Raw genomic sequence first — 10,946 nt, forward strand, 5'->3', positions numbered from 1 at the left:
AGATTCGCCCAATGCAATGTGTCTTTGGGTTTTTTGAACTACTGCTTCCATGGGTGTTGACTGTGAATGCAATTAAAATGAAACTCTTGACAACTTCAATCTTTCTCCATTTCTCATGATGTTGCTTATTGGTCTAGTTGTGAGGATTTTGTTTTCTTTACGTTAAGGTGTAATCCATGCTGAATGCTGTGGTCTTTGATCTTCATCAGTAAGTGCTTCCTCTGCATTTTCAGCAAGCAAGATTGTGTCATCTGCATAACGCAGATTGTTAATGAGTCTTCCTCCAATCCTGATGCTGCTTCCTTCTTCATATAGTCCAGTTTCTCAGATTATTTGCTCAGCATGCAGATAGAATAGGTATGGTGAAAGGATACAACGCTGATGCACAGCCTTCCAGACTTAAATCACGCAGTATCCCCTTGTTCTCTCCAAGCAACTGCTCTTGATCTATGTAGAGATTCCCCATGAGCACAATGAAGTGTTCTGGAATTCCCACTCTTTGCAATGTTATCCATAATTTGTTATGATCCATACAGTCCAATGCCTTTGTATAGTCAATAAAACACAGGTAAACATCCTTCTGGTATTCTCTACTTTCAGCCAGTATTCATCTGACTTCAGCAATGATATCCCTGGTCCCACATCCTCTTCTGGACCCAGGGTGAATTTTGGGCAGTTCCTTGTCAATATATCGCTGCAGCTGATTTTGAATGATCTTCAGCAAAATTTTGCTTGTGTGTGAAATTAATGATATTGTTTGATAATTTCCACATTTGATTGGATCACCTTTCTTGGGAATAGGCATAAATATGGATCTCTTTCAGTTGGTTGGCCAGGCAGTTTTCTTTTAAATTTCTTGGCATAGATGAGCAAGCACTTCCAGTGCTGCATTCTTTTGTTGAAACATTTCGGTTGATGTTCCGTCAATTCCTGGAGCCTTGTTTTTAGGCAATGCCTTCAGTGCAGCTTGGACTTCTTCCTTCGGTACCATTGATTCCTGATCATATGCTACCTCTTGAAATGCTTGAACATTGACTAATTCTTTTTGGTATAATTACTCTTTGTATTCCTTCCACCTTCTTTTGATGCTTGTTGTGTCATTTAATATTTTCCCTGTAGAATCCTTCACTATTGCAACTAGTGGCTTGAAATTTTTCTTCAGTTCTTTCACCTTGAGAAATGCTAATATTGGTCCTCCCTTTTGGTTTTCTGTCTGCAGCTGTTTGCATATGTCATTATAATACTTACTTTGTCTTCTTGAGTCACCCTTCTGTTTAATTCTTTTACTTAATCATATCTTCCTTTTGCTTTAGCAGCTCAACATTGGAAAGCAAGTTTCAGAGTCCCTTCTGACATCCATCTTGGTCTTTTCTTTCTCTTTCTTTCTTTCTTTCTTTCTTTCTTTCTTTCTTTCTTTCTTTCTTTCTTTCTTTCTTTCTTTCTTTCTTTCTTTCTTTCTTTCTTTCTTTCTTTCTTTCTTTCTTTCTTTCTTTCTTTCTTTCTTTTCTTTCTTTCTTTCTTGTCTTTTCAATGGCCTCTTGCTTTCTTCATGAATGATGTCCTTTATGTCATTTCACAACTCATCTGGTCTTCGATCCTTAGTGTTCAACTTGTCAAATCTATTCTTTTTTCCTTTTTTTTTTTTTGTAAAGCAAAAGAGAGCTTTTCTTTAGCATATGTTCACAGAGGCAAAAGTAGGAAGTGGACAAGCATGCTGCAAGAGCTGTGTGTGTCTGAGTCCAGGGAATATTACAGAACTGACAAAAGTGGGAAAATGGACAATCATGAGGCCACAGCCCTGTCTACTGGAGTCCCTTAATCTATTCTTGAGATGGTCTCTAAGTTCAGGTAGAATATACTCAACGTCATACTTTGGCTCTCTTGAACTTGTTGTAATTTTCTTCAACTTCAGCTTGAAGTTGCAAATGAGCAATTGGTGGTCTATTCTGCAGTTGGCCCCTGCCCTTGTTCTTATTGATGATATTGAGCTTTTCTATCATCTCTTTCCACAGAGGTAGTCCATTTGATTCCTGTGTATTTCATCCGACAAGGTCCAGGTGTATAGTCACTGTTTATCTTGTTGAAAAAAGGCATTTGCAATGAAGAAGTTGTTGGTCTTGCAAAATTCTATCATGCTATCTCTGACTTCATTTCTATTAGCAAGGTCATATTTTTCAACTACCGATCCTTCTTTATTTCCAACTTTCACATTCCAAGCACCAGTAATTATCAATGCATCCTGAATGCATGTTTGATCAATTTCACACTGTAGAAGTAGGTAAACATCTTCAATTTCTTCATCTTTGGCCTTAGTGGCTGGTTCATATATTTGAATAATAGTCTTTTTAACTGGCCTTCCTTGTAGGTGTATGGATATTACCCTATCACTGACAGCATTGTACTTCAGAGCAGATCTTGAAATGTTCTTTTCGATGACGAATGCAACTCCATTTCACTTGAGTTGTCATTTCCAGTGTAGTAGGCCATATGATTGTCTGACTCAAAAATGGGCAATACCAGTCCATTTCAGCTCACTAATGCCTAGGATATCCATGTTTATGCATTTCATTTTTGGCAATTTCCAATTTTCCTAGATTCATACTTCCTACATTCCAAATTCCAAATATTTATAGATGTTTGCAGTTGTTTCTTCTCATTTTGAGTCATGTCATATCAGCAAATGAAGGTCCCAAAAGCTTGACTCCATCCACATCATTAAGTCCATCTCTACTTTGAGGTGGAAGCTCTTCCCTGGTTGTATTTGAGTGCCTTCCAACCTGAGGATCTCATCTTCTGGCACTATAGCAGACAATGATCTGCTACTACTCATAAGGTTTTCACTGGCTAATTCTTTTCAGAAATAGACCTCCAAGTCCTTCTTCCTAGTCTGTCTTAGTCTGGAAGCTCAGGTGAAAAGTGTCCACCATGAGTGATCCTGCTAGTATTTGAATACCTGTGACATAGCTTCCAGCATCACAGCAATACACAAGAGATTTTTGCCATTGTTGCAATGAGTTAAATGCATTTTCTGTATAACTACTCTTTGTTAAGAAAAGCAGCCTTAGCTTTACCTTACTAAACATCTCGGATTTCTCCCCAGAACCAAATATGCTTAAAAATTCCCTGTTTCTTCCAAAATATCTTTTTGCTCTACCTCATCACCACCACCAATACACACACCTACTCACCTTACCATTTTAAGGTAATGGGAAGACTGAGAGACCTGACAAGGTACTGACATGTCTAAGAAGAGAGAACAGAGCAGAAGAAATGGGAAAAAAGGGCAAATGAAGCATTTGCTCCTGAAGCCCTGAAACAACCCCTTTTGAGCACATTTGTCATTTTCTGTCCTTTACTTTGTTTAAAGACCAACTCTTTGTAATTTCTGAATTTCTTTTAAAATATAAATTCTGTAGACTCTTTGACCTACTAAACTTCTAGACATTTTTCCTATAAAAATATGCAAATAGGTACAAAGGATATATAAATGCAATTACATCACTTAGGAGGCATTCAGTTATAAGTAAATTTGGTATCCAAAGCACATTTTAAAAAGCCTTTAAAAGTGAGGAAATTTACAACCTTAGTGTTATTTTAACCTTACTTTTAAAAGCCAATGAAGAATGTCAGTCTCATTGATGGGATATGTCTTGGGCTGGGTTCTCTAGTGGAGGAAAACCAGTGAAGTGTGTGTATATATAGAGAGAAAGAGAGAGAAAATGAGATTTATTTCAAAGGAACTGCTCATGCAGTTGTGGAGGCTGACAAGTCCCAAATTCGTAGGTCAGGCATCATGCTGGGGGCTTCTCCTAACTCGCATCATTGAAGGGTTGATGCAAAATCAACAGTCAAGTGGCAAGGTGTTGGCTCATGTCCCAAGAACCAGAGTTCAGAGGATGATGAGTCAGATGCAGAATCAAGAGACAGTGAGCTTTACCAGAACATCCATATATAGTGGATGCAGGCCACACCCCCAAAGCCATGCTTCTTTCAACTAACTGGCTGCTCGCATCAGATCACAACATAGAGGGTGATTACAGATCTGACAAATCACTGAGAATCATGGCCTAGGCAAGGTGACACATAACACTAACCATCACAGGATACAAATGCAAAATTCTTTAGCCTTATGGACATTCATTTTTTCTGAAAGGTACAATCTAATCACTTTCTACTTGCAGCCAAAGTAATCTATAGAATTTCCCCACCTCTCAGGAAACAGTCATTTTCAACAAGCTATGAAACTCTGAGCAAAACTCTTGACTTCTCTAAGCCTCACCCTCCCCATCTCTAAAATGGTGAGAACAAAGGCACAGTGCTTACAGGGTTGTCGTGAGGATGGAATGAGGTGATGCATGTAAGCCTCTTAGCACAGTGCCTGACAAAGGAAACACACTTATATTTCACATGTTATCATTTTTATTCAAGAATTCCATATTACTTTGGTCACCAGATGTTGGTGAAGTGCTAGAGCAGTTTTGCTTAGGATTAGGAGCACAGACTCCAAAGCCGGATTCCCTGCGTTGGACTCCTGACCCTACCGTGTACTTGCTGTGCGATTTTGGCTAAGTCCTTTATGTTCTTCTATGCTCAGTTTTCTCATCTGTAAAATGAGAATACTACTAGGTATCTTGTAGGGTTGTTGGAGTTCTTTGGTGGCATTAATTATTAAGTACTTGTCTACGAACTGAAAAGTTGGTGTTTCAAATCTACCCAGAGGGATCTTTGAAGAAAGTTCTAGCAATGTATTTCTAAAAATCAGCCATGGAAAACCCTGTGGAGCACAGTTCTACTCTGATACACATAGCAACTGGTTTGTAGGGTCATTAGGAGGATTACTAAGTAATATAGACAAAGAGCTTACAACATCCCTGACACATAGTAAGCTCGAGAAAATGCAAGTTATTATAATATTTGGAGCTCTCGTGGATCAGTGGTTAAGAGCTCTGTCGTTAACCAAAAGATCGGCAGTTGGAATCCACCAACCACTCCTTTTAAACCCTATGGGGCAGTTCTACTGTGTCCTACAAGTTCGCTATAAGTTGGAATCAACATGACAGCAATGCATATTATAATTTTTTACTCTCCTCTTTTGGTCTGTGGTAGTTTCCAATCAGAACATTTTCCTTTTTCTCAGTGGAATAAGTTGTTCCTATTAATAATGACAAGATCACATCGATATACAAGACCTGAGTTACCACAAGACTATTAAAATAGTAAAAAAAAAAAAAAAAAAATATTGATTACACATCAAGAGTACAGTTTCAAGATAATGCTTCAGATGGACATTCACAGCTAGGACAATCAAGTACCTAAGATTTTTATTTGGGAATCAGGACACCTGTAGCTGTGTCCCTTGGCCTTACGCCGACTTACTTTCCTCTTGTGAGGAACAATTCCCAACAGGTGAACTCATTACTTCTGTTCCCATAATATTCTGTAAAAGTGGACAAGGGCAGATGATTACTTGAGATGTTGAATTATTCTCCACCTGACAAAGATTTGAATTGTAAACTCAGATTTTTGAGTTTTCAGTGATATCACGTTTTGAGCACCTGTGACTGTGGGTGGTAATGACCAGTCTGGAAGTATAAATAGCTGTGGGGGAGATCCCTTCATCCTATTCTCCAGCCTGAATCCAGTGAGAAACCATGAAGGCCTTTGTCATCTTTGCTCTCCTGGGAGCTGCTGGTGAGTCTCTTGTAATGAATCAGTGGGTGTCTCTCACAGGTGTCTACCACGTGTTTAAGTTTGTGCTCTGGAAGACAACAATGAATATTAAATATAACCTCTATAGTCAAGAAGCCTAGCATGTTGGAACAGCAGTGTAAAATATGTAAGCTTATAGGTACTTAAATCTCACTTGGGTACAAGTGCTGCAGGTGAGGAAGATCACGGTGAGCAGGAGTGCCCAGGGAGGAAGCATAAAGAGGCAGGACTAGTTCTAAACATCAGAGGACAGGTACAAGCTACGAAGAAGGAGGGGCAATGAAAGATAGTCCACATTAAGGAAGTGTTTGTCTTGACCATTCTAAAGATTTGGTGTTAGTAGTAAAAAAAAAAAAAAAAGTATATATATGTATATATATATATATAATTTGCTGTTGAGTCAAGTCTGATCATGTTGCACCAATGTGTGTCAGAATAGAATGTGCTCCATAGGGTTTTCGATGACTGATCTTTTGGGAGTAGATCACCAGGTGCCTCTGGGTGGAATTGAGCTGCCAACCTTTGTGTTGGTAGTGGAGTGCTTAACAATTTGCACCGGTAATTAGGACTAATCTTGTGCTCCTTGAAGAGTTTATTATTGTCAAAGTCCAGGTCTCTCTGTAAAGGACTCAGGTGAAGGGATCTTAGGAGGCAGAGACATTTTATTTCTCATGAATAAAGTTATGAATTATGTTTATGACATCTTTGCCAGTGAATTTCTCTCGGGTGTAAGATAATATATTTTTCAATTATGAAAAGAAATAGGGAAAAGGCTTTTTCTATTTTAGATTACTAAATTTTATACTATGAAAACTGAATACTAAATTTTCCCGATTTGGGCAGGGATAACTCCAGTACATCTGCCTAGACACCTGAGAACTTCCTTAAAGTTACTTTAAAATCCCTGTATGGTAGGGCTCATATAAATAATCACAGACTTTTGGCATTGTAGGAAATTTTGATGAATTAGAGGGCTAAACTTCACAATGCTAAATTGAAGAAGGTTGTAAAGATAATTGGAATAGGGGGAAATGTTGTGGAGAGAGACCTGATAATGTTTTGTGAAATGACTTTGTGAAACATTTAGGCTACAATCAAGAAGAGAAATTTGGAGAACAAAAGTAAAAAACTCCATTTTCTGTCCAGGTAAGAACTTTCTCAGGTGGCTTTTAAGCCCCTTCTTGGGGAGATTATATATTAAAAAAAAAAAAAAAACCTACCACCAAAAACAAACACCCCATTATAAGGCAAAGCTTTATTGAAGACCTCTTTGCAGGGCTGCTGAGAAGGGCTCTATGAGAAAAGTGTTCTTTAAACCCTCAGGTTGTGATATAAGTGGTTTCTGATAGTTGTGTGTGTGTGTGTGTGTGTGTGTGTGTGTGTGTGTGTTACACATGTAAAGATTAACCTATTTACCAAATTGAAAACAAAAGTCTTATAATGGTGGGGCCCTGGTGGCACAGTGGTTAAGCATTTGGCTGCTAACCAAACGGTTGGCAGTTCAAATCCACCAGCTGCTCCTTGGAAACACTATGGAGCAGTTCTACTCTGTCCTATAGGGTCTCTATGAGTCAGAATTGACTAGATGGCAATGGGTTTTTGGTTTTTATCATAATGGTACAAGTAGAGTGCATGTTAAAGGTATAGAATAATAAGATTCTGAGGCAAATTACATGAAGATCACCATTTCCTGTTTATGTGGAACAAGAGAACATTGAAATCTTTTTTCTTACCACTCTGCAAGAACTTCATGGTGGAGTAGAAATTCCAAGAACTATGGGTCTAACAGAATGTTCCCAACTTTCTCCCCATCAGTTGCTTTCACCATTGCTGATGATGAAAGGATTGTTGGGGGCTATACCTGTCAGAAGAATTCCCTCCCCTACCAGGTGTCCCTGAACTCGGGGGGCAATCACTTCTGTGGCGGCTCTCTCATCAGTGACCAGTGGGTGGTATCTGCGGCTCACTGCTACAAGCCGTAAGTGCCAACACTCTGTCCCTGTGTTTGAATGTCTATGCATCCCCAGCCTTGCCAAAGCCAAGGATCCCTACACAGTCAGGCTTGAGAAGTGAAGCATCCAGCTTTTAACAGCCCCCCTGTTCCCCAGGTGTTATATGGTGTATGGTCTTCCCTATGGAGAGGGGCCTTCAGGGTACCCTTGATGTCCTCCCAAATGACTGGACTAATTTACATGGGCATGTGTGGAGGGGGAGTGGTGGGTGAGGAAGTATCCCCAGAAAGAGCTTGGGAACACGAATCAGGGAGTAGTCCTAGTCATTATAGCTCAGTCAAAAAAATGACATGTTGAGGAAATAAAGCACATGAAATTTCCAGTATAACATTAAAAATAAGCATTACTCATTCTGTCCCCTTAATATTTGGTCTCACCTCTGACTCCTGCCCCATCTCCCAACAATAATTGGCAATTTGACAGAGGAGGAAAGGCAGGTGCTGATCAACCACCAGTGCCCTTTTCTCTCCAATATTCTGTCTTATCTCTGGCTCCTGCCACATCTCCCTACAATAATCAATAATCCAACAAAGAAAGAAGGGCAGATGTCGATCAACCACCAATGCCCTTCCCTCTCTCAATTTTTTATCCAGGTCATTTGTATTCTGTTCCTATACCTGCCAAGTCTAACAAGATGGAGGCTGTGAGTTTGTGCTTGTGGTGACACTTACCTAGGGACTAGTCTCATCTCACTGTGTCTCATAGGTCTACCTTGAATTCACAATCACCTTTGTGAAAGAATGCTTACAGTGGCTGCTGTCTGTGCTTGTGCTTATGATGGGGGTGGTTGGGAGGTGGAGGGACCTCAAGTTGGATAATTAAGAAACTTTTAATCCTTCAACCCAGCCAAATCCAGGTGCGTCTTGGAGAACACAATATTCAGGTCCTTGAGGGCACTGAGCAGTTCATTAATGCAACCAAGATCATCCTCCACCCCAAGTACAACTCAACTGAATATGATAATGACATCATGTTGATTAAACTGAGCTCCCCTGCTACCATCAACTCTTGGGTGTCCAATGTCTCTCTGCCAACATCCTGCGCCGCTGCTCACACCCAGTGCCTCACCTCTGGATGGGGCAACACTAAAATCATTGGCTGTAAGTGCCCCTGGAACTAAAATGTCCAGCATGAGAGTCCCAGCTGGGACAGGCAGACAGGTTCCCTTAGTCCAAGCTGTCACTCAACACAAGGATCCCAGAGAACAGTTTGGGGGCAGATGGAGTATGAGAATATACTAATGGAAATTAGGAAGATCCTTTTGCTGGGACCATGCAGAAGACACAGCAAAAATGAACCATGATTAAGATGCCCAGGTATTCAACTGAAGGGTGGTTAGTGATACTGAGAGAAATACACACCAGTGAGGCAAACAGAATAGAGTTTATGGGATTTGATACTGCCTGCAGTGTAGACCTGCTTGAGAATAAAGCCTCTAGACTTGAGGTCCGTGCTCACTGAAGTTCACATCAGAGAGAGAACAGCCTGCTGATTAGAGCCTTCCAGCACAGCATTGTTCTCCCAAACTAGAAGCTGTTGGCAATCTGAAAGTAAGGGTGGGAGTGTTGGGGAAGAGGAGGAGATATTGGGAAGGAAACTGCAAGAATGTTTGTGTAATCATCTTCTGTTTTCACTCTTGCCCTCAACAGCCAACTACCCAGACCTCTTGCAATGTCTGGAAGCCCCAATCCTGTCTGACTTTGTCTGCCACATTGCTTACCCAGGCCGTATCACCAGCAATATGATATGTGTGGGCTTCCTGAAAGGTGGCAAGGACTCTTGCCAGGTTTGTTTCTCTGCCCCTCTTCTTCCCCCAGCTCAGTCTCACTGTGTTCCATCCTATTTCCCTTTTTCCAGAACATAGAGGATTGATTATGAGGGGTGTGGGATAGTTATAGGGTTAATTATAGGACTGTGGGACTGATAACGAAGGATGAGGGATAGCTTTGGGAGAGTTATAGATTTTATTTTTTGTTAGGGTAAACATTAACCTTAAAGATACACAGAAGACATCCAGCCAACAGTAGGTCAGGGTGAATTTTGCAGGAGTATATTGTGGAAATGAGCCCTTGTGGGAGGAGTAGGGATAGTTAGACTACATTAAATCTCACCAGTCTTCACTCTTATTTGTCCCACGAGACTGCAGCTGTGGAAAGAGATGGAGCTAGAAGAGGGGAGGAGGAGGGACAGGGGTAAAGCCTGGAGACTAGAGGTTGGATTTACAGGAGAAGAGAAGGTGCTTCATTGAGATTGGCAGCCTAGGAAGATGGGCCCAGGGTAATGGAGGACTGTCCTGAGCCGTTCTCCCATCTGGGCCCAGGTAAGAGTTCTGATGGTCTCTTCCTTCTTGCTCAGGGTGACTCTGGTGGCCCCGTGGTCTGCAATGGAGAGCTTCAGGGTATTGTCTCCTGGGGCTACGGCTGTGCTCTGATAGGCAAACCTGGTGTCTACACCAAAGTCTGCAACTATGTGAGCTGGATTCAGGAGACCATTGCTGCCAACTAGACATCTGTACCTTTCCATGAATCCCCTGCTAGTCAACCCCATCTTCATCCCATCTAAATAAACAGTATCTAAATAAAACATTCCATTATGCACCACACATCAGTCTACGAGTGGTCCTTCTCAGTATTATGAATGTTCTCTTGAGATGAGTGGTAAATCAGAAGGTGCACATTGAATTAAAAAATTATATTAAGAGAGAATTGGAAGATTATTTAGTCATTCATTCAGTCAAGTTGGTATAAATTCACTGATCACCCACTCTCTTAGCTATAAGGTTTTGTAACAGAAATACTGCAAGTGGGTGGCTTTAACAAACAGACTTTTTTTTTCCTTACAGTTTAGAGGCTAGAAGCCCAAATTTAGGGTGAAATCTCTAGGGGATTGCTCTCCTTCTGTTGGCTCTGAAGGAAGGTCCTTTTCCCTTTTCAGATTCTATTCCTTAGCTGCTTGGTGATCTTCATGCAGTATGGCATTTTTCTTGCCTCATTTCTGATTTCTTAATTTGCTCTTTTTATGTCTCAAAAGATATTGATATAAGACACATGCCAAAGATCGCAAGATGAATTTTGCAAGGCCAATGACTTCTTCCTTGCAAATACCATTTATCACCAACATAAACAGCAACTATACATGTGGACCTTGCCAGGTGGAATACACAGGAATCAAATGAAGTACATCTATGGAAAGAGACTATGGGAAGTTTCAGTATCATCAGTCAGA

General features: G+C 40.5%; 1 protein-coding gene across 1 annotated transcript; it reads left to right on the plus strand.

Annotated features, from left to right (window-relative positions):
- The first annotated feature begins 6,872 nt into the window (after window positions 1-6,872).
- On the plus strand, window positions 6,873-10,339 carry LOC100661097 (trypsin-like). Its single transcript, XM_023539141.2, has 4 exons — window positions 6,873-7,687; window positions 8,568-8,821; window positions 9,371-9,507; window positions 10,077-10,339. Exons 1-4 carry the CDS (start codon window positions 7,500-7,502, stop codon window positions 10,224-10,226), a joined length of 729 nt encoding a protein of 242 aa, XP_023394909.2. The 5' UTR covers window positions 6,873-7,499; the 3' UTR covers window positions 10,227-10,339.
- Window positions 10,340-10,946: the final 607 nt, after the last annotated feature.

This window comes from Loxodonta africana, chromosome 8 (assembly GCF_030014295.1).
Source record: "Loxodonta africana isolate mLoxAfr1 chromosome 8, mLoxAfr1.hap2, whole genome shotgun sequence".
In the NCBI taxonomy this organism is placed as follows: domain Eukaryota; kingdom Metazoa; phylum Chordata; class Mammalia; order Proboscidea; family Elephantidae; genus Loxodonta; species Loxodonta africana.